General features: G+C 52.6%; 8 protein-coding genes across 8 annotated transcripts; 5 read left to right on the plus strand and 3 right to left on the minus strand.

Annotated features, from left to right (window-relative positions):
• Positions 1-202: 202 nt before the first annotated feature.
• INS49_003109 (uncharacterized protein) lies at positions 203-2015 on the plus strand (the record flags this gene model as incomplete). The annotated part of the gene is made up of 6 exons (XM_043163905.1): positions 203-582; positions 688-713; positions 1158-1188; positions 1261-1561; positions 1637-1699; positions 1761-2015. 6 exons carry the CDS (start codon positions 203-205, stop codon positions 2013-2015), a joined length of 1056 nt encoding a protein of 351 aa, XP_043032411.1.
• A 168-nt stretch (positions 2016-2183) lies between these two features.
• Positions 2184-7078, minus strand: INS49_003110 (uncharacterized protein; the record flags this gene model as incomplete). The annotated part of the gene is made up of 7 exons (XM_043163906.1): positions 2184-2213; positions 2333-5059; positions 5115-6074; positions 6137-6294; positions 6390-6418; positions 6463-7016; positions 7076-7078. The coding sequence occupies 7 exons, from the start codon at positions 7076-7078 to the stop codon at positions 2184-2186; spliced, it is 4461 nt and encodes a 1486-aa protein (XP_043032412.1).
• A 693-nt stretch (positions 7079-7771) lies between these two features.
• INS49_003111 (uncharacterized protein) lies at positions 7772-9024 on the plus strand (the record flags this gene model as incomplete). Its single annotated transcript, XM_043163907.1, has 4 exons — positions 7772-7819; positions 7901-8008; positions 8062-8831; positions 8895-9024. 4 exons carry the CDS (start codon positions 7772-7774, stop codon positions 9022-9024), a joined length of 1056 nt encoding a protein of 351 aa, XP_043032413.1.
• A 72-nt stretch (positions 9025-9096) lies between these two features.
• INS49_003112 (uncharacterized protein) lies at positions 9097-10606 on the minus strand (the record flags this gene model as incomplete). Its single annotated transcript, XM_043163908.1, has 5 exons — positions 9097-9634; positions 9691-9959; positions 10040-10095; positions 10228-10334; positions 10413-10606. The coding sequence occupies 5 exons, from the start codon at positions 10604-10606 to the stop codon at positions 9097-9099; spliced, it is 1164 nt and encodes a 387-aa protein (XP_043032414.1).
• Positions 10607-12493: 1887 nt separating this feature from the next.
• Positions 12494-13183, minus strand: INS49_003113 (uncharacterized protein; the record flags this gene model as incomplete). Its single annotated transcript, XM_043163909.1, has 3 exons — positions 12494-12640; positions 12710-12915; positions 13078-13183. The coding sequence occupies 3 exons, from the start codon at positions 13181-13183 to the stop codon at positions 12494-12496; spliced, it is 459 nt and encodes a 152-aa protein (XP_043032415.1).
• A 1297-nt stretch (positions 13184-14480) lies between these two features.
• On the plus strand, positions 14481-15260 carry INS49_003114 (uncharacterized protein; the record flags this gene model as incomplete). Its single annotated transcript, XM_043163910.1, has 1 exon — positions 14481-15260. One exon carries the CDS (start codon positions 14481-14483, stop codon positions 15258-15260), a length of 780 nt encoding a protein of 259 aa, XP_043032416.1.
• Positions 15261-15343: 83 nt separating this feature from the next.
• Positions 15344-16471, plus strand: INS49_003115 (uncharacterized protein; the record flags this gene model as incomplete). The annotated part of the gene is made up of 1 exon (XM_043163911.1): positions 15344-16471. One exon carries the CDS (start codon positions 15344-15346, stop codon positions 16469-16471), a length of 1128 nt encoding a protein of 375 aa, XP_043032417.1.
• Positions 16472-18828: 2357 nt separating this feature from the next.
• INS49_003116 (uncharacterized protein) lies at positions 18829-19762 on the plus strand (the record flags this gene model as incomplete). Its single annotated transcript, XM_043163912.1, has 3 exons — positions 18829-18859; positions 18925-19103; positions 19331-19762. 3 exons carry the CDS (start codon positions 18829-18831, stop codon positions 19760-19762), a joined length of 642 nt encoding a protein of 213 aa, XP_043032418.1.
• Between the last annotated feature and the right edge of the window lie 313 nt (positions 19763-20075).

Below are 20075 nucleotides of genomic sequence, written 5' to 3' on the forward strand. Positions count from 1 at the left end.
CCGCTGGCACTTGTGCGGGGGCATGGTGTCGCCAGTAGCTCTATCGAGGTCTATTTTTGCCGTGATTAGTAGGACCTCAACATTCGTTCAACCGACAACTCAAGCGCGCGGTTTGAGAACTACACCGTCGAATAAACTACCGAAATCTCAGTGCCGTCTGCAGGCTCCTTTGTGACGCTGACAAACCTCCATCCGGGGCAAGATGGCTTCGTGCGCCATGGCACCAACCGCGGCCCAGAAGACCACGGCTGCCGAGCCTGACCCCGGGATGAACCAGACTCCTGAACCATGTACGGTCTTTACAAGGCTAGAGAAATGCTGCATCGTCGCCATGATATCTTACGCATCCTGGTCTGCCAACCTCAGCACCTTTATCTTCCTCCCAGCACTGAAGCCCTTGTCCGAAGCTTTCGAAGTGTCGGTGGACAAGATCAACCTCATAATCACCGTCTACATGGCCGTTGGAGCGGTGGTCCCGCTGTTTGTTGGACACGCTGCGGATATCCTAGGGAGACGGGCGGCGTATGTCGTGACGCTGTTCTTGTTTGCCACCGCGAACCTCTGCCTCGCCCTGGCGGGATCGTTTGAGATGTTTCTGGGATTGAGAATGCTGCAGGCCGTTGGACAATCGGGTGCGAACCAAGTTAAAATGTTGGACTTGGGATTGCCAGACTGACATAAGAACAGGGGTGATCCTCATCGGATACGGTATTGTCAGTGATATCGCCTCACCAGCAAACAGAGGCACTTACATGAGTGCTGTGTCTTTCCTGTAAGCTAAACTACTTTTTACATTTCCCGGAGTTAAACCTGTATCTAATCACGTGGAAGCATCACTATCGGACCAAGCCTCGGGCCTGTGCTTGGGGGTGCCCTGACTTATGCTGCTGGGTGGCAATGGATATTCTGGTTTCTCACAATCTTGACCAGTTCCGGCCTATTGCTCATGGTCTTGTTTCTTCCGGAGACGAACAGAACTATCGTGGGAAACGGCTCAATCCCGCCTCCAACCATTCTACGACTCCCAATCCCGTCCACAGCTTTCATGCAGCATCATCACGTTGGCAGAAAGCCCGAGACCATGGGTTTCCGCATGCCTAATCCCTTTCGGTCTCTCCAAACCTTGTTGAGGAAAGATAACGCGGTCGTGGTGCTAGCTTGGGGCCTGATGTACGCTGTGTACTCAGCGTAAGTTCAATCGATACTCACGTAAATGGGCAGCTAACATCATTGAGCACGGCTAACACACCATTGTGCCAGCCTCACGGCAAGTCTCTCAACGCTCTTCATCGAGATCTACGGTCTGAGCGAGTGGCAAGCCGGCCTGATCTATCTTCCGTTCGCTCTGGGTGGGACCGCCTCAACGCTCTTCTCAGGCCATCTGCTCGACACGGCATACAGTAAAGCCCGCACGAAGCGCGGGCTGCCGATCGATCGTATCAGAGGGGACGACCTGGACAGCTTCCCAATGGAGAGAGCACGGTTGAATGTTATGTGGATACCGATGATTCTTATTGCGATTTGCACAGTAGCTTACGGATGGGTGTTGCAGCATAAACAGGTATGTGATTGCATATTCTTCTCTAAAGCTACCCTGGGGTGCTCATGTAATGAACCGACGGCCTCGTGGCTGCAGCACATCGCGATATCAATGGTCCTTCAGTTCGTGACAGGCATGGCTTTGCAGGTCAACTTTAGCGTAAGAAGTATTCGTCTTAGGGCTTCGCATCTTGCGGCTTAGTTCTGACGAGTTGCTGCAGAGCTTCAACACGCTACTTGTCGATATCAACCATCGTGCGCCTTCAGCCGCCAACGCATCTACAAGTCTAGTGCGGTACGCATTTGCGGCAATAGTGGTCGCCTTTCTGGAGGACATGTTTCAGTCGATAGGCATTGGCTGGGCTTTCACGCTGATAGCAGGCTTCATTGTCGTTGCTGTGGCTCTTCTTGCATTAGAATACTGCCGAGGCCTGGCTTGGAGGCAGGCTGCGGCTCTTAAAGATTGTAGTTTATAGACTTGACAACCTCTCGATTAGCCTCGAGAAAGCGCTTTACACCTCACCACAGCAACCTCTCCATTGCGTGGGTATAGCAGGGACGTCTCGACACCCCATAGACTGCACAAGTCCAACGCCTGCTCATTGGCCCAGTCACCCGGAAATGCAAATATTTCTTTCACTCCGCTACTCAGCTTCTCTGTTGAAGCACCTCCCCTGGCAAGGTCTCTTGATCTCACGTTTCTTGGATTCTTTGGTTGCGCGGTATTGGGTGTGGTCATAGATTCAGAAGTCCACTGGAGCTGCTTTGAACAGATGGCAGAGTCCCGAGATACGTAAATCAGGCGGTCTCCCCATACCAGCCTGAGTGCAAGTGAAACGTCTTGGTATAGCAGGGACAGCATGCGGTGCAGGCAAATTGTCGGTGAAGACGTGCCCGTCGCGTCTTCGGATCGTTCGTGTGATGATAAATCAGGCGTCTTCAGGAAGAACAATTGACTGGTCCTGGAAGAGTCGCCGGCAGTGGATACTTGCAGCAGAAAATGGTTGTTGTCATGAGAAGAGTGGACTCGGTCCACGCGGAAGAGAGTGCTCGTCGGCGCCTTTTCATCGCAGGGTCCTCGTGGCCATTGGATGGCAGATTTCCGTTGTTCCACCAGGTTCCAGTCCATGATTGTGATGTTGTGAGCCCCGAAGCCCACAAGCAACTCAGAGTTGGTTGGGTGACACACCCAGCAGGAAATGGCAGAGCTCAGGTCTCTGGAATTCTCCACCGAGTAGGAGGTGAGGGATATCGTGTGTATCTGTGGCGATGCCAGAACAACTATATGACTCGACGAGGGATGGAACAGTATCTGAGTGATGGGACTCTTGGTCAATTTCCGCATCGGTATTGATGCTGATTGCTCGTAGCTCGGATTCGCGTCGGCCAAGTCGTTTGCTGCGGTGAATACGACGATTTGTTTGCTGAAGTCGGATGTACACATGCGTTTTCCATCATGGCTCCAGGTAATGTGTTCTATCGCAAACTTTGCCCTAGACGAGTAGAGTGTGGCGATCCTGCCTTCCTTGGTATCATGCAGACTGACGACTCCTTTCTGAGTGCCGTAGCAGTAAAGGCGGCCACTTGGAGATCCGGCTAATGCAGTTATGGGGTCGACTGCTGCAGAACTACTTGTCGACCTCTCGGACACATGTGACATGGAGTACTCGCTCACCGAGTCCAGGTCCCCAGAGCTCTCCGCATATCTAACCAGTGCGTTCGGCTCCCACGCATTCGCGTGAAAGCCTCTGATATCGTAGAAGCGTTTCGAATCAGGACTGAATGCCAGACCGAATACTGCCTCTTGAGCGGATATATTGTACAGCAATGAGAAGTTGGCAGTGGTGTACAGCTTTATTCGTCCATGGGAGTCTCCCGTGACAAACAGCTCGCCATCGTTACTGATGGCCAGCTTGGACGCTTCAGCAGAGAGCTCATCGACGCTGTCTTCGTAGGGTGCCCATTTGAACACAACGCCTTCCACGGTCAGGCCCAAGACCTCCGGCTGATATGGGTGCCAAATAAGATCTCGCAGCTCACGGACCATGGACACGTCGTCTTTGCGCCGGCAATAACCAATGTGATTCGAGCCCTCTAATTCCCATGCCGAGGCGGGGTGGCGACGATAGCCGACAGTAATCATGGTGCCGTCTGGACTTAAAGCCATGTGACTGGCCGAGTTGGTAAAGTGTTTCTCGAGTCCAAACTCCTCCAGGTCGGCGATTATCTCCCATTCTGGCTTTTCCTCAACGATACTGAGTGAGCGAACCCGCCGATCATCGGAGCCGACAAGTAGCGTCGAATCGTTGTTGATAAATAACATCGTCAAAGGCCTAGTCTTTGACTCGACGCTGTCGACGGACAGAACACAATCGCCCGAGGAGACTTTCCAGACTTTGGTAGTCCGATAGCCGTAGGACACCAGTAGAGATGCCGTATTGTTCAACTGGACTCTGTCCACACGCTCTCCATGCTGGATAGGGCTGCCTTTCGATTCTCGGAAGTCGGCCGCTTCGTAGATGTGAACATTCCCTGGAGCGGCGAGCACGGCCACGTGCGGCCCAGCAGCCTGGATGGAAGATGCGAACGATTTGCCCACAGAAATCCTCGCAAACAGGTCATCCCATTTCTCGGTTGAGATACCATTCACAGATAAGGCTTCCGACTTGCCAAAGAGTTGGTGGACAGAGGAGCCCTTGGGGCAGAAAGGAGGGATCGCGTTGTAGATGGAGTCTGGTTTTCGGCGCAGAAGACTGCCATATCTGCCCATGATCCTGAGAAGGTCCACAGACCAACTCGAGATTAGCTCTTGCTCGGAAATGTCAAGTTTCGAATGTTGTCTCATATTACGGGCAACCTTGGAGAGATCTTTGGAGGTCTGAGCGAGGACACGCAGATTTCCTGTGGTGGACAGGGCATGGATCCAAGTAAGCATCGAGTTGCCCGTCAACAATCTTTTCAGGGTAGAAAGACTGTCATCATCGAGGGGCGTAACGTGCAGCAGGTGATTCGACCACGAGACCGCGGCGTAATCCAGAAACTCGGGAGCTTGATGACGACCAAGCTTTGCCCTAAGCCCCGTCGACATGAGACGGCGCATCGAGCTCAGAAACAAGTCTTTGTGGGCGGTGGCTCGATCGATGCTGAGTTGCCGCTGGTCTGAGCTTTCCAGTAGGTACTCACGAGCAGAATGGTGAATTATCGACACATTGCCATCGTTGTCCACAGCCGCAAATCCTCCGCACAAGTCGCCAATGGTACGCGGAAGGTCCAATATCCCCGATGCGGCCTCGCCAAGTGCATGTGCCATTTCAGAGACGGATAGGACACGGAGGGAGCACGTCAAACATTGAAGGATCTTCGTAGCCAGCTGCTTGTCGCGCGGGTTGGGATTTTCTGTGATAGACGACGCCATGCGGTCGTATAGAGCATCCATGCCTTCAGGGAGTTGTTGAAGTGCTGCGTCAATATCTTCAAGTGTGTGGCATTGGTTCACACTTTCGACAGCCAGTCGAGCCCACTATTTGAAACAGTCAGCTATCATACGGAATGGATTTGGTTAAGCAAATCCTCACCAGGAAATTGTTTTGAGACTTTTCGACAATCTGCCTCTCTATTCTCTCCTTGATTTCATTGCCACCTGGTACCCTGAGCTCCTGGCGAACGTGTATACGAATGTCTTCGAGATGGCCATCGATATCAAGAGTCGCGAAGCGAATAGCTGCAGGACGTCTATCGAGAGCGCTGGTGATGTCCGGAGTTCGCCGACTTGAGAATAGCATGCGAATAGGCGAGCACGCAGTGATATCCAGGAGCATTTTGATGGCGATCCTAGGAGACTCAATTTCGTCCAGACCGTCAATGATCCAGTACAGTGGCTGTTCCAAAACAATTTTGAAGATGACGGACTTGAAAACGCGGTCCCAGATAATCTTCGAATCCGCCGTCTCAAAGTCGATACCCTCGTCTTTGAGTTCGTTCAGTTGGTGAGCGAGGCCTGGTGCAGACTGCGCGATTTGGAATGCAAGCGAACGGAGTAAGAAACTTAATGATCTTTTCTTGCGATCTCCATGCCGAATGAAGAAATATTGACAGCTGCGTCCGTCTTGAGCCAGATTATTAATGATGGTTGAAGCAAGGATGGACTTCCCGGTCGCCGCCCCGCCATTCAGCCATAGCAAGCTCAGATCATCTTGTGAATCTCGCCACTGGAGTAAGGTCTTGTCGCTGTTGATCCAGTTGTTGGTGTCCTCCGTCCATTGGTCTCGGAAGAAGATGTAGTCCAGTCCGGGAAGCTCTGATAGTGCGAACAAGGACTTCAGGTCGAGAGCTGCTCTTCGTTCAGAAAGCTCTGGCTGCTTGGCGTTATCTTTGACGAGGATCTTGCCGACGAGGGACTTCAGCACGTTCCTGATGGTTATGTAATTCGGGTCTTGTGGCCCTTCATACTTGCAGATACCGTGGTGATCCGCGCTCAACGCTTTAGATACTTCTCCAGGATAGCCCAAGACAGATGATTCCTTCTCCAGTACCATCTGGTTTGATTGGATTAGTGAAAGGTACGGCGGGTGGGGGTGCAATCATAGACTAGACGTACAACTCGAGCACTTTTGATCCGGGTAGGCATCGTCTCATAGAACGACACGATGTCTAGTCGTGGAGCGATATGTCGAAATTGCTCATTCAATTTCTGTAGCGTGAGCGAGTTTCTCGCTAGCTCGGCCACATATTGCTTGGAGTTGAGCATGACCGAATCTAGGATCCGGTTCAAAGTTTGTGCAAGTGCTGTTCCTCGATGCGGTGTTGCGAGAAATGCGATGGCCGTGATGGCTTTGATGATTGATTCGTACTCCGGATCGTTTTGCCCTTGTATATAAGCCTGCCAATGGTTAGCTCAGCCCATTCCGATTGACTCTGTCAAACCTTGCCTCTTTGACAACTAGGCCTCCCATGCTGTGGACGACAAAGATTATGGGCACTTTTCCCATATCCAGCTCGTCCATGTCTGGATCTTTGCCATATTTCAGGTCGAACAATAGGTCTTTCGCAAAGTCGAGCAGCGACAATGACACATTGCCGGCCTTCTGGAAGGAAGCATTGTATCCAAAGGTCAAGATCCTGGCGAGGCAGAGATCTTGCTCCAAGGGCAGGAAAGTGAGCGGCCAGAATAGCTCCGTGTTCCTATGCTTTGACCACGTCCACTTGCTCGTTCCACCGAGCCCATGAATGAATATGATGTCGACCTTGCGGCCATTGTCTGGAGTGTAAACGACGTTGAGCCCAAGAGGTCCAGACTCGACAAGCTGCTCACCTGGAGATGGCTCGCGCCGTCTATCCGGTGCGGTGAAAGTCGGTGTGATCGTAAGGGAGTTACTGGATTCTGCTCGCGAGATCACGGATGCATTGTCGTCGTCAGCAGGCAAACTACGCCCATCGTCGTTCGATGGCTTCTTGCGTCGGCCGGCGATCTTTTTGAACTGTTTCTTTTGTCAGTTGTCCAGGCTCAAATGGGTATTGCGCGGAATAATTGACGAACCATTCTGAGTTTCGTGCCAGCGCGCAGCGGCTAGTCCTGCTTGCATCAGTAGCCTGGAAGACTTGGAGGCGGGCCAGGATCTTGATGTAGGGCGCGAGCTCCAAGACTCCCAGAGGATGCGGGGAGGCTTGTTTTCCGTCAGCAGTCGACAAGACGTCGACACGTATTTATCCTGCAGGCTCTCGCTGTCCGCGCGTTTCAACCTGATCCTTTTTGTCAGCGTAACCAACCGTCGTTTTCAGCCGCACGCCACCCTATTCGACCTACAGCAGCTCAATTATAGTATGCTCTAAGGATCACAGGCTGTGGCCTTGGGTTTCCGGCCGCAGGCCAAGTCTTGCTGACGCCCGAGCTAATTCCTCCCGGCAGCCATCATGTGCCGCCATTCACTGGGTATCATCGTCTCAAACCGTTGATCTGCGGCTCTTCCCAAGCCACAATCACAATTCCCCATTACATTCATAATACGGCATGGTGTAGCCTGATCCCTTCTTCTCTTGCTTATTTCTGTAGCCGAATGCACTGTTTGATCAGTGTCTTCTAGCGCTTACACACATCGACAGCTCTCTCATTGCAGCCACGGAGACGCGAACCTGGGTTGGCGAGATCTGAACACCTATACCCTACTACATCAACTGCTCTGGGCCACCGGGCTGCTTCTTGCTCCCCCGACATTCTTTCCAACGTCTCGCCAAGATGTCATGGGCTACGGATGTCGACGGGGACTTTGCTCTCCACAATGCTGTTATCGAAGGCAAGGCAACCTCGCAACTGAATAAAGGCGCAGCAGACTAATCTCGGGGCGTTCATGTAGTAATGCCACAGGGTACCACAGTCATCTCCGCCGAAACCTGGGGCCTTTCAGCTTGGACCAAAACGGCAAAGATTTCCACCGAGCTTGCTGATGGAAGCGCGCAGCGATACTTCCTCAAGGTACACTCACCTCAAAACTCCACGAGGCTCTGCCAGGTCTGACCTTCTCACAGTGTGCCAGCGGAAAATTGGCCAGGGTTCATATGTGGGGAGAGCACTACTCTGCCACAGTAATTGAGTCCAAGGTGCCAGGCTTTGGCCCAGAGCCGGTCGGCAAGGGGGAGTTCATCGACGAGTCCGGCAACCAGGTCTATTTTTACCTCCAAAAGTACCACGACATGGATGTGCAGACACCCCCCGACCCAGCCGGGCTAGCCACCGCAATCGCGGAGCTCCATACAAAAGCAACGTCCCCGAACGGCAAGTTTGGCTATCCGCTCGTAACGGGGCGCGGCAGCGTGGACCGCGCGGAGCACTGGAGCGACAGCTGGGCGGATCAGTTTACATACCTCCTCCAGGACCTTATCAAGCTGGACAACCAGGTCAACGGGCCGTGGCCTGAGTACGACGCCGCATGCAAGCAGTTGTTCGACGGCGTGATTCCGCGGCTCTTGGGAGCTCTGCAGTCCGAGGGCCGAGAGATCGTGCCGAGCATGTGCCACGGCGACTTGTGGGAAGGCAACGTTGCTACCGATATGGAGACGGGCAAGGTCATTATCTTCGACCCGGATGAGTGCATGTACGCACACAACGAGATCGAGTTTGGAACATGGCGGTGCAGCTGGGCCACCCACTTCAAGTCGCCTGCCTACATCCAGCATTACCAGATGGAAGTCGAGCCGTCTGAGCCGGTCGAGGAGTGGGATGACCGCAACCGGTTGTATTCAATCAAGACGGCTATCTGTGATTCTGCTGGTCACCGTGGCAGCAGATCGAGGATCATGTGAGTTCTTCTACAAACAAACCAATTTCCTGACCTATCACTGATGGTTCATTTTTGTGAAAGAGCGTATAACGATATGCTTTTCTTGTGCGAGAAGTACGCACCTCTCGAAAGTCTGGAACGATATGATCCAGAAAAGGACATCAGCGTGACCGGGGTGGTGGAGGCGTACGATATCAATGCAGGAGTATGAGAGAGCTTGCAATACGAGGGAATCCATCCTCATTAATACGATGAATACAATCTCGGCTCTCTAGCTTCAGAACTATATGTACACATAACACAAAGGGCTTTCTCCGAGAGTGTTGAGCACGTCGTCAATAGTAACGCTCGGGGCGTTCACACCCAGCTCGATGATGTCATCCTTAGAGGTATCCCGGCTTGGAGGCTGGTTGAGAATGGTGATGGTGCCCGCGATAGTCTCTGCCTGGTCGAGGTGCAGGGCCTGCCAGATCCAATACACCTGGTCAACCATAGAGTGATGAAACCAGAAGCCGGGATCGTTGATCGATGAGAATAGGTCAGACGCCTCGCCGCCGACCGCCATATGCCCGCTTGCATGCATCCCTAGGAACTGATCTCCGAAGCGGCCCTGTAGTTCGTTCTGGAAGAGCTCAATGCTGGCAGAAGCATCTCCGACGGTGATGTTGAGCAGGTTCTCTGGCGTGAACCATGTTGAGGCAGTGTAGTCGCCAAGGTCTCTGCTGAGGCAGCGGGGGTTGTAGCCAAGCGGGCCATCAGGGCTCGGGTTTGGTTGCAACCCAGCCATTCCTGGGGACACGGGGCCAAGATGAACAGTCATGCTGATAACAATGGCAATTAGTCTCATGGGTGTAATGGATGAATATGTTGGACGTACTTGGTAAAAGGACCACTCGTGACGCAACCACCACCGTTGCCAGATGGGAGGAAGATGTTGTTGGCTCCGGAGAGGCTGCCGTTGTGGGCGAGATAGGCCCCATCGCCACTCATGCTTGTCTCACTTCCATCAAACAAGGGCGATTTCGTAAGGTCATCGGTGTAGTCGAACCAGTTCCAGTATGGCTGATAGCCCTGGTAGCCGCATTCTTCACGGAGTGCCGTCTCGTATGCGTAAGTTACATACCGGTGCCAGGTCAAGAAGTTGCCCTGATGGGGTAAATCAAGGTCAGTTGTGAATTGTTCTGCAAAGCGGCAGTCCAGTCAAGCAAAGATAAGCGAGGACTCACAGTTCCATGGATCGAGAGGGTCTGATTGATATGCACGGCAACGAAGTCGTCATACCCTGGAACAGAATGTCAGCGCCAGCTCAACAAACAAAAGTAGCACATCTCCAAAAAACCTCCACCAGATCGATTCAAGGTGACTCATTTCAGGTAGGAACGAAAAGGCATAAGACTGCTGGCTGACAACTCACTGCTCCTTGCTCCAGGGGCGAACGTTGGATCCGACTTTGATGGCAACGTCAGCAGGCACTGCACGGCGCCAATGTATTCCTTCTTCTCGTCGGAACTCAGCGCGGCCCTGGTTCAGTCATTTTGTCAGCGATAACATCGATCTCAAAGATCTTCCTATGTGCAAGGACAATACGGACGGACATACCAGTCTTTGCGCACCGCTGCATTGGAAAGACTGCATCCATCTGAGCTGGTCGAGTTGCGCTCAGCAGCCTTCAGAGCTGCTAGTGCCCGTTCCTGCAAATTTGCCAAAACAGTGTTGTTTCGGTAGTTATTTATGGCTGGTGCACCCAGTACGCTCCCAACCACGCTGAACAGACTGATGAGACTGGTACGCATTGTCACAATGAATGAGTGAACTGGCAGGAAGACGAAATAGCACGGACAACCACAAGCAATTCAGAAAGCGAATTTTTCCAGCACAGTCGCACAAACGCCCACTCCCACTCGATATATGTAGATAGCCAGCTCCCCAGGCCCTGAGGTTTCTCAACATCTGCAAACTAACGAATTAGTGGCGCCCAAGGCCAAGAGCGCGCGCGGAAAGGGTGCTATCTCCAGCGGCCGCTATCCCAGGATGGTCCGTAGTGCTTATTGTGGGTGAACCGTAGCGCCGGGCCCAATGGTCTAGGCTCCAAGATACGTGTGTGCAGGCTCCGGAAAATTATTCATTTGCACAGCGCTGGTTGGCGCCCCTGACAGGGCCCAGCAAGCACAGTCCGTTAGCCTAAAAGAAATAATGCGGGTAAGATTGATCCTATCTGCCCAGTCGAGTCGATGACCGAGGTTCGGGCCTCTCGAAATGTCGGTCGAGTTGTGTGGTGGAACCTAGTGGAGACGGACACTGGGCGACGAAAACAGGAATTTTGAGGAAGTCGAAGGAGGATGCTTCAAGTTGACCACACCGGGAGGGACACATGCCCTCTCAACATTCGTAGCAGACGTGTAATCTTTCCCAAAAGCCATACTAAGGCATGTCAGACATGTTCCGAAATTTTGCTGCAGAGCTAAACTTGAAATCATCTCACACCTCGCCACCTCAGAAGCGATTGGACACTGTGCTTAGCCTAAGGAAGGAGAAAGCATTCTCTCTGCGAGCTGTGGGCCCGTGACCACGTTGGATGCAAACCCCGGCCTGGCTCGCTTGACCAGCTTCCAGTCCATGGCTTCGAGAACGGATGTTCGGCATGATCCCCCATTTCCTTGCCAGATTTACTTTGCAACGTATTGCTCTCATCACTCGCTCTTCAAGGGTCTAATTGCAGGTTCAAATTAGGTTTGGATCTAAATTGTCAACATGGTGCTCTTGGCAACATGTCCTCAATCCGAAACATCTGCAACAATCATTAAGCATTGGCTGGCCTCTCAAGTTCACAGTCTCCAACATGAAGACGTGGAGGCAACTGTTGCGCTCTGTGTTGGTTTGAGACGTTTATTTCAGAGACAGAAATTTTTGGATTTGCATGACTTGATCTCGTTTCATAGTGACTATTGCATGCCCCGATGGTTCAACTTGTGAACATGCCGTGTTCATCACAGATCCTTCACAGTAAACCTTACGCAACCAGAAGGGGTATACGTGCAGGAACTACAGACAACGCCACCTATGCCTACGAGATAACCTGATCATATCTATCAACACCTAAAACTTTACCATTATTCACGAGTAGGCATTTAAGATGACGTCATCTAAGAGAATTCCAGGTTCCAATTCTCCAGTAGGAAGCGGCGGCATACCTTGGTATAGTACAAGACGTACTAACCTTTGGCCTCAATAAACAATAGAATCACAAGACGCTACCTCATTCTCATCTATAGCACTTCTCAGTCGCCACGTAAACCTAGCATGTCGGATAAGCACCAGCAAAAGAGACTATTGAAGGTCACCTCATATATTTTGAGTAGTTAGGAATGGTGGTGACGTGGGATGGATAGCGTGTCAGGTGATTGTATCTATGTTGAGTGAGACATAATGACGTTCAAGTTATACAATGGTAGAAGTAAACCAAGAAATCTGGCTATTGCTGCAGGCGAGCCTTCAGACAAGACTGTGTTGCATTGGAGGACACAATGCAAGATGTGAACTCGGATAGATCATGGATATTGGTTCTCTCTAAGATTGCAGTGATGAAACAGTCCCGCCTCTCTTCAGTTCTTTCAATGCTGCCCATCTAATGGGATCAGTTGAGGGGTTCTGAACAATGGAAGTGGTCTTGTGGCTCTATTCTAGGCATTTAGGTCTAGGAAGGAGTCGAAGCTTGTCAACTCCTTGAGCAGGTTCTGTATGGGGAGGAAGAGGTCCTCTGATCTGGTTTTCTTAATCTCGTCAAAGGTCTTCCAAACCCATTCCTCGCATTTGTCAGGCTCCATCAGCTGTATCAGGATCGTTCTCAGTCAGCTCAAGAAAGTGTCAGTCGGTGTGTGCTGCATTGTCAAACTCACCGCAGGCTGTGCATTCTGATCAAACATCTCGCAGAGGACGAATATGGTGATGTAGTGCTTTCCGAGATCCGAGAATACGTCATTGGTGACATGAGCAACCTTGCGGCCCTTGACCTTCAGTCCGGTCTCCTCCAATGTCTCTCGCTCGGCACATTGGAAGAAGTCTTCGCCATACTCAAGATGTCCACCTGGGAAGGCCCATTGCCCTACAAAAGGTTAGAAAGTTAGTGAAAGGTTGTGCCATGCTTGGGAGATAAGACATGCCAGGGGTGGCGAGCTTCCCAAGTCATTTGCTTGCGGCGACTTCGGCATCTGCGGCATCTGCGGATAAGGTACATGAAGCAAGGAGGTGGGGGAGATGAACAAACCTGCACCGTGGCTCGACTTTCGAAGGCCGAACACGAACTTTCCGTCTGGACCTCGGATGACAGCAGCAACTCCGACCCGTGGGTGACTGCTTGATGATGTGACCATTGCTGATTGCCTAAGAGGGAGTGTGCAGTGGATGATGACTGGACGGGCTTGAGCATAGAATGAACTTTGCCGAGTCGGAGCACAGAAGGGAATGGGCCAGATATTGGATGGAGGTGCCAGGGTTAGGGGATTGCCCATCTTGCTCGACCAGGAGCAGTGGCGATTTTAACAGCAGTCATCTCGGGGAACGCTACGAAGCAATAGAAACTTCTAGGTCGTAGGCAGAGGCACTCGAGGCTTTGGCCATGCTTAGGGTTTGTGTGAATTACTACAATTTACGACGCTTCTAAGCATAGCCACTGGCATTGGGCGATGAGAAGAGATGAGACCAGGAAAAGGGCAACAAGATTCAGGTTTATACTCTGTTCTCTTGGCATCTGACCGCAAGTCTGGGTGTCCCGTGATTCAGCCCGTTGCATTTGGGGAACCGGTATTGGGAGGGATGACACGTCCCGAGGTTCTTGTATCCACACTAATATAAGCCTTGCCTGCAAAATCCCTCCGTCATAGTGCCATACTATATCCTTAGTGGCTGGTATTCTCTCCCTCTCCATCGGGTCGCCGTGTCTCTTTCTGCCCGCTGCACTCTCCTTATGTCGGGCGGTTCGGCAGCTTAGGTAGCGTGGCGCGTCGTGGTTTCCGCCAGGACCTTTAGAAGCTTGTGGCGTTTCAAAGAAGGAACTTTCTCATCTCACCCCAAGGATTACTCACATGCACTAAGTGGCCCGCCTCCCGCAATAACATCCATCCACCCAACCAAATACCTACACTTGTAGGCAGCCAAACTTCACTTCCTCCCACCACCCTACACAATCCATCAATAATTAGGGCAGGAGCAACCAGTCCTACTCTCAGCTGTTTTCCTTCCATCAAACCCAGCCGCTGCAGCAACCAGTCAACCCTGCATCTGATACACTTCCCGGGCTGGGTCGTCGGTGAGAAATTTGTCACATGGGGATCCACAACTATTTCAACCTCATCTGACCCACAACAACCACACATCAAGCCTCTCTTTAGCCATCATCCCCTCCTGCTGTTTGCGACGCCATCATCAATGCTTTGATTTGCGGTCGCGTGGCATCTCCTCGCAGCCTGAGTATTGCAAGCCTTTCATCGCCCTAGCAAGGAACAGACACTTGGAAGCACAGGCCAGTCAGGCAATCAACACAACATTTCGGGTATCAACATCTCCTTTATCTCATCTCGAGAGCCGACTCGACTCTCCAACTAACAAAGACTTTTGCGGAAAACGGATCTGCGTGTCATTGCAAAAGCCTCCCGGCCATCGTCAGTGATCATGGCGACTCCTGATCCAGCACACGACGGTCTATCGGCCGAAGAGCTTCGGGACGAGCGATACATTGCAGCGGTGTGTAGGACTGCACGCCTCCGAAACGCAGAGATCTCCAAGAAGCGCGAGCGATTGCGTCGAGAGGTTCTTGGGATCCAACAGCGATTCCACGGTCTCGAGGCTCGATATTGGCACGACTACCAGGCACGCCTCGCAAAGATTGCTGAAGACAACCCAAAGTGGTCCACACGCAAATGGATCAGCGCGTTCGGCGAAAACGAAAAGCAACTCGCAGAGGCCTTAGTGAAACGCCAGGACAAGCTTCGAGAGGAGAACCGGCTCAAGCAGGAGGAGTTGGCGACCGCCGACAGCGAGTTTTGGAGCGCGTGGAGCAAGCACGTGGACTTCATGAGGGGGCTGACACCACGGACACCGCTGCCTCCATCCTCAGGCTCGACACCTGCTGCGAAGGTGCCTGGTGTTGCCCCTCGGCCTGCAGACAACCAAGCAAGCAGTGCTTTACCTGCAACCCACAGCAGTGGCAATCATGGTCCGCACGGATCGGCTATGCAATCAGCGAACGGTCAGAAGCAGAATGTATCCGGCAAATCCAGTGCAGCAAGCCAGTCTCTGCCCAAGATGTCGACCACCGCAAGGAAAGCCACGAATTCTCAAGGCCACAGCATCAGCCAGGCCACACGAGGACTCAGACGTTGCGATGCAGCCGGCTCGAAGCGCCAGCCCCCTCTCTGCACCAACCCCCCTTTCTCATGTGTCATCACCTGACCCGAGCATTCCCGCCACTGCCAGCGAGCAGCGACGCCGACTTCGCAGCTCTACGGCAGGCCCATCCGCGCTGGTGCAAAGCAATGGCCGCAAGACTCACCTCAAGGCTCTTACGGTCCCCGTCTCTCACTCCCAAGTCTGCATTCACTGATGTCAAGAGCCAAGGCGAGTCTTCACAGGAGCCTGCAGATAGTGCGCGGCCAGCCAAAGCACACAAGGCCCTAGCCGCAGGCTCTGAATCCAAAATGACACCTGCTGCCGTCAATCCCGTCAAACCAACACCGCCGACCCTCCCAAAGCTCATCACCCCACAGAACCAGGACGCCGGCTTCCACGGCGTCATCAACCCGGTGGTGGGCGAGATATACCAAGGCTTCTACAAAGACCAGAACTACCAAGGCTGGTGGATGTGCACGCCTCTGCCCTGGGAGGCCTGGGAGCGCGAGATCGGCATCAACTACAGCTTCCACCAGGCGGACCTTTTCAAGGACCTGCCCGAGTGCTACACGACGGACCGCGTGCGCGCCAAGCCCAAGGGCCGCAAGATGAAGACGGTCATCACGGGCTGGGAGAAGGGCTTCGAGGCGGGCGGGCCAAGGGCCAGGGAGCGCGTCTTCCCCGTGCTCTTCTTCGACGACGTGCCCGGCGAGCCTGGTAACTTCAAGTTCCCGGACTCGCCCGAGAAGGTCTTCTCCTTCAGCAAGCAGACGCTTAGGGCCCTGCCTGCCGAGTGGGTCGCCGCGGCGGATCTGAGGCTCCCGGGGGTTGATGTCGGCCGGCCCGTCCAGGGGCGGGACACGGCGGAGCGGTTCAGAGAGAGGGTCCGGGCCCGGAAAGCCCTTCAGGCTAAGAAGAAGTTGGGCACGCCTAAGAAGGCCAGGACTGGGACCTCTGCTTCTTTTGAGGCCAGTTCTCCTGTGGAGGCCAGCTCTGCCGTGGATCTGAGCTCCGCCATGGAGGACACCACCCGAGAGGATATCGAGATGGCTGATGCGGAATCGCTGTCTGGCGCTACTGCCGTCGACGACACAGCGGGTCAGCCTAATGTTTCAGAGGGCCCGAAGACTCCTCCGACCGCGAAAATCTCTCTGAAAGGCAAAGCAGGTCAGCCAGGTCTTGTTAAGGCCGAGATGGCGGACCCGACCGAGAAGAGTCCTCCGAGCAACGCCTCTAGGGGATGGAGGGCTGTTATTTTCGGCGAAGATTCGTGATCGGAGACACCAGGGAAGAGCAGAAAGCCAGGGTGGATGACAAGGAACCTTGGAGGATGGATCCCAGGGTCATTCAACATGGACAAGCAACTGATTCTGATCCCAATGGGTGCACTTGGGAGGTCCCAGCGTTGAGACCGATTGAGAGCCTTGGCTCCCGTGGATGAATTGGAAAAAGTCAAGGAGCATGGTGGACTTGGAGGAGGGGAGAAATTGCAAGGGTGTTTTCTCTGGACACTTACCCCCACTCGATTAGCCGGGTGATGGATTCGGTCGTTAATATTACTGCAAGGCATGCAGAAAAACAGAGGCGACATGGATGAAAGGCGTTTGGAGTCAGAATGGTCTAGGACGGCTGAACAGCCATTGATGAACAAAATTTGGGGCAGAGGGTAGCTTAGAGATGCCGGTACTTTGAGGTTTTTGGGCTGGATGCAGCTAATTAAGACAGAGAAGACAACAGTAGTCTTAAAAAAACGTCTTCATGGAAAGCTCTTGTGCCAGCCTGTGATTTATTTGACTCCCTTTATAATAGCAGTACAGCAGTGTATGGGTACTTCCATAAGTGTGCATATACAGCTGTGGAGCGGGTAGCCTCATGTGCCTGTCTGGCTATCACTGCCCAACCTCCTCAACTGGCCCTGCACCGCGTTTGATGATGTGAGACCTCCCGTCTGATGTTTTGCATTTCATCGGACGTAGGCTGATCCAGGAAGTGTTTGTGTTCTATACAGTGCGACATCTAATGAGGTAGACATGATTTCCGTTCGCGCTAGAAATGGAGGCATGCGAGGCTGGGGTGAAGGGGGACAGCAAGTGAATTTCCACGCCATCATTGGTGCTGCCTGATCGAGACTACTGAACACACACAGCGACGTCTTCAGTGCTTGAGCAGCTACTTATCACACTCCTAAATAGTTCGTCCTTTGAGCCAAACACAACTAGACATTTCTGGGTTGTATTAGACGATGTGGATGAGCTCCCTGAGGAGTCGCCCAACCCACAAGCGAAGTTGCTAGGCCTGGTCAACCAGATCGCCTCCAGAGCGTTAACTTCCGGCACTATTGTCTACAAGATTCTCATATCTAGCCGTTCATCTCCAACTTTGTCACAGCATCTTCGAAAACAGCCGACAGTCTCTCTCACAAACGAGAAAGAGTGCGTATCTGCTGCGATCAGACTGCATGCGAGTCAGCGACTGCACTGTCTCCAGTCTCGTTTTGAGCAGCTCGGGATGCGGCCACACGAAACGGAAGAAGTAGCAGTACAGGTTGCTGAGAAGGCCAACGGTAGGTTGATTCTATATTTCGAATTCATCAAGTCATTCCCGGCATACTCAGCATACTCCTCTCTATTGGCCACTTCACAGTTCTTCTTCAATTTGCGGTTACAGGCAACTTACTCTGTTCAAGGAATGTTCCTATACGCGAGACTCGTGCTAGATCACCATAGCACCAATGTGTTCATGGACGCCAGTGAGTTTCGATCATCAATAAATCAACTGCCTCGGAAGCTCTCTGAGTTGTGAGTCACCAGACACTCTCAGGAACGATATCATGGACGCCTCTGACACCAATTTGATGGCGAAATCAGCTATGGCAAAATACTTGCTCAGATTCTATGCCCTCTCGACCCGAGATCCGTAGGCCATATCAAGTGTGTCCTCGTTTGGATAGCCTTTGCTATACGCCTGTTGAAGAGAGGTGAATTGCTATCTGCTGTGGCTTTCTCTTCCGGAAACGCCGACATAGTTCGACCTGCGCCTCAGTATATCTTGGAAATCTGTGGGAGACTTACTGAGGAGCGGAGTGACACGACCGTTTCCTGCATTCACGTTTCAGTCAAGGAGTGAGTTAATTCCCTGGGCACGACTTCGCTCCCACCCCCATCTTCTTTTTGTTTTGTCTCTACATGGCTGCTCATTTTTGGCACAGATTTCTACAAAGTGCGTCATTAAATCTCTTAATTTCGGAAAGCGAAATGATGGATCAACGTGCAATCGCCTCCATAACCTACCTCCTATCGGGCGTCCAACTTCAAGAAGCGGCCCTGGAGCCAACGAATACACCTACCAACGCATAGTAAATGGAGCGCATGGCTTCCACCTGTGCGCCTCTATATACTGGACCGAGCACCTGCTCCGAGTTGTCCAGTTTCAGCAGGGATTAAGCGATTCGTCACATCTTTGCGCGCTTGTCTTGCGCCTGGAAGCAGAGCTCAAAGCCATATTTCCAGCTTCTGAAGAAGAAGAAGAGGCAGTTCTACAACAAAACGTGGATCCACGACTGAGTGGCTTGCAGAACCAACAGTCCATTCACAAATTAGTGCAAAGGGCGCTATGGGCTTCTTCGCTTAAGATGCTGGAGCAGTCACTGAGTCAGGACACCCGTAAGTAAATGACTTTTTTGTGTTACCGAACCCGAAATGTGCACGGACTGACTACCTTTGTGTAGTGAACGACAGCGATGGTTTCGAAGGCAGACAGAGCAATGCCCCTACTCCACATGATGGTGCTTCGACGACTTTGTTAGTCCGATACCAGACATTGCTCGTACAAATATTCGAAACGCCGGATCTTGCTGGCATCACAGCACAGGAGCTGGAAAACTTCAAAAGAGACTTTCAGCAGTCTGTGCACACATGCAGGCTGGCAAGCTGTCCGCGGTCAACGTTCGGGTTTGACACAGACCAGCTCCGAGAGGACCACGAGATGTCGCACATACGAAGGTTCAAATGCACAGAGCCTGGCTGCCACTACCCCCTATTCCTATCTCCACACGCTTTCAAAAGGCACGTCAAAAAGTGGCATACCCGCCAAAGTCCGCGAAAGTCTTACAACTGAGGGTGCCTGGATCACAGCGCCCAAAGGCGCCTGTGCCGGCCTCCATGCTGGGGGAGAGTCAGACCAAGCCTGATATAGCTGTGGAAAATGGTTCGCCTTCATCATATGACCGAAATGATGCTCCTAAAGAGCTCGTACGATCTGACCCTAGTGACGACCTTTCAGACTTGGGCTATGTCGCATCAAGCACACCACGCCGGAGGAGCCACAACACCACGCCCAGCTCCGTCCCGCCGCCAGCCTCCCTACCCCCGATCGACGTCAAGAAGACCGAATACCTCGACCTCAACTACGACTCCTTCCGCAACCTCACCCTCGAGGATATCGTCAACCAAAATGACGTCTCTTTGGGCCCACCTAAGTCTAAGGATCTCGATAGCGCGATGGATCACCTACTGCGTCTACAGGTGAGACTCGAGGACGTCACAACTTCTGCGACCGCGGAATGAGGCTTTTGGTGTCTGTACTCAGGGCCAGGCTGGACGACGAGCGCTCCATGGAGGAGGAGCGCCTGCGCAGAGAGACTGCAGAGGACGAGATGGAGTGGCCTTCCTCTGACAATTTTGCTCTGCCCACTCCCTACCTCACAGGGGCTCCTCCACGGAGACGGGTCGCTCGAGATCGAGTTCTAGAATAGGGGGAAATGGATGCACCCATGCCCTCTAAGCATGGTTTAAGCCCCATAAGGCTTCCTGGATTCAACGCCCGCCCTAGATCATCACTCCCAGTATCAAGCTAAACAATAAAAGCCAGGAAGTCAAG

Source organism: Diaporthe citri (assembly GCF_014595645.1).
Source record: "Diaporthe citri strain NFHF-8-4 chromosome Unknown scaffold_1, whole genome shotgun sequence".
Lineage (NCBI taxonomy): Eukaryota > Fungi > Ascomycota > Sordariomycetes > Diaporthales > Diaporthaceae > Diaporthe > Diaporthe citri.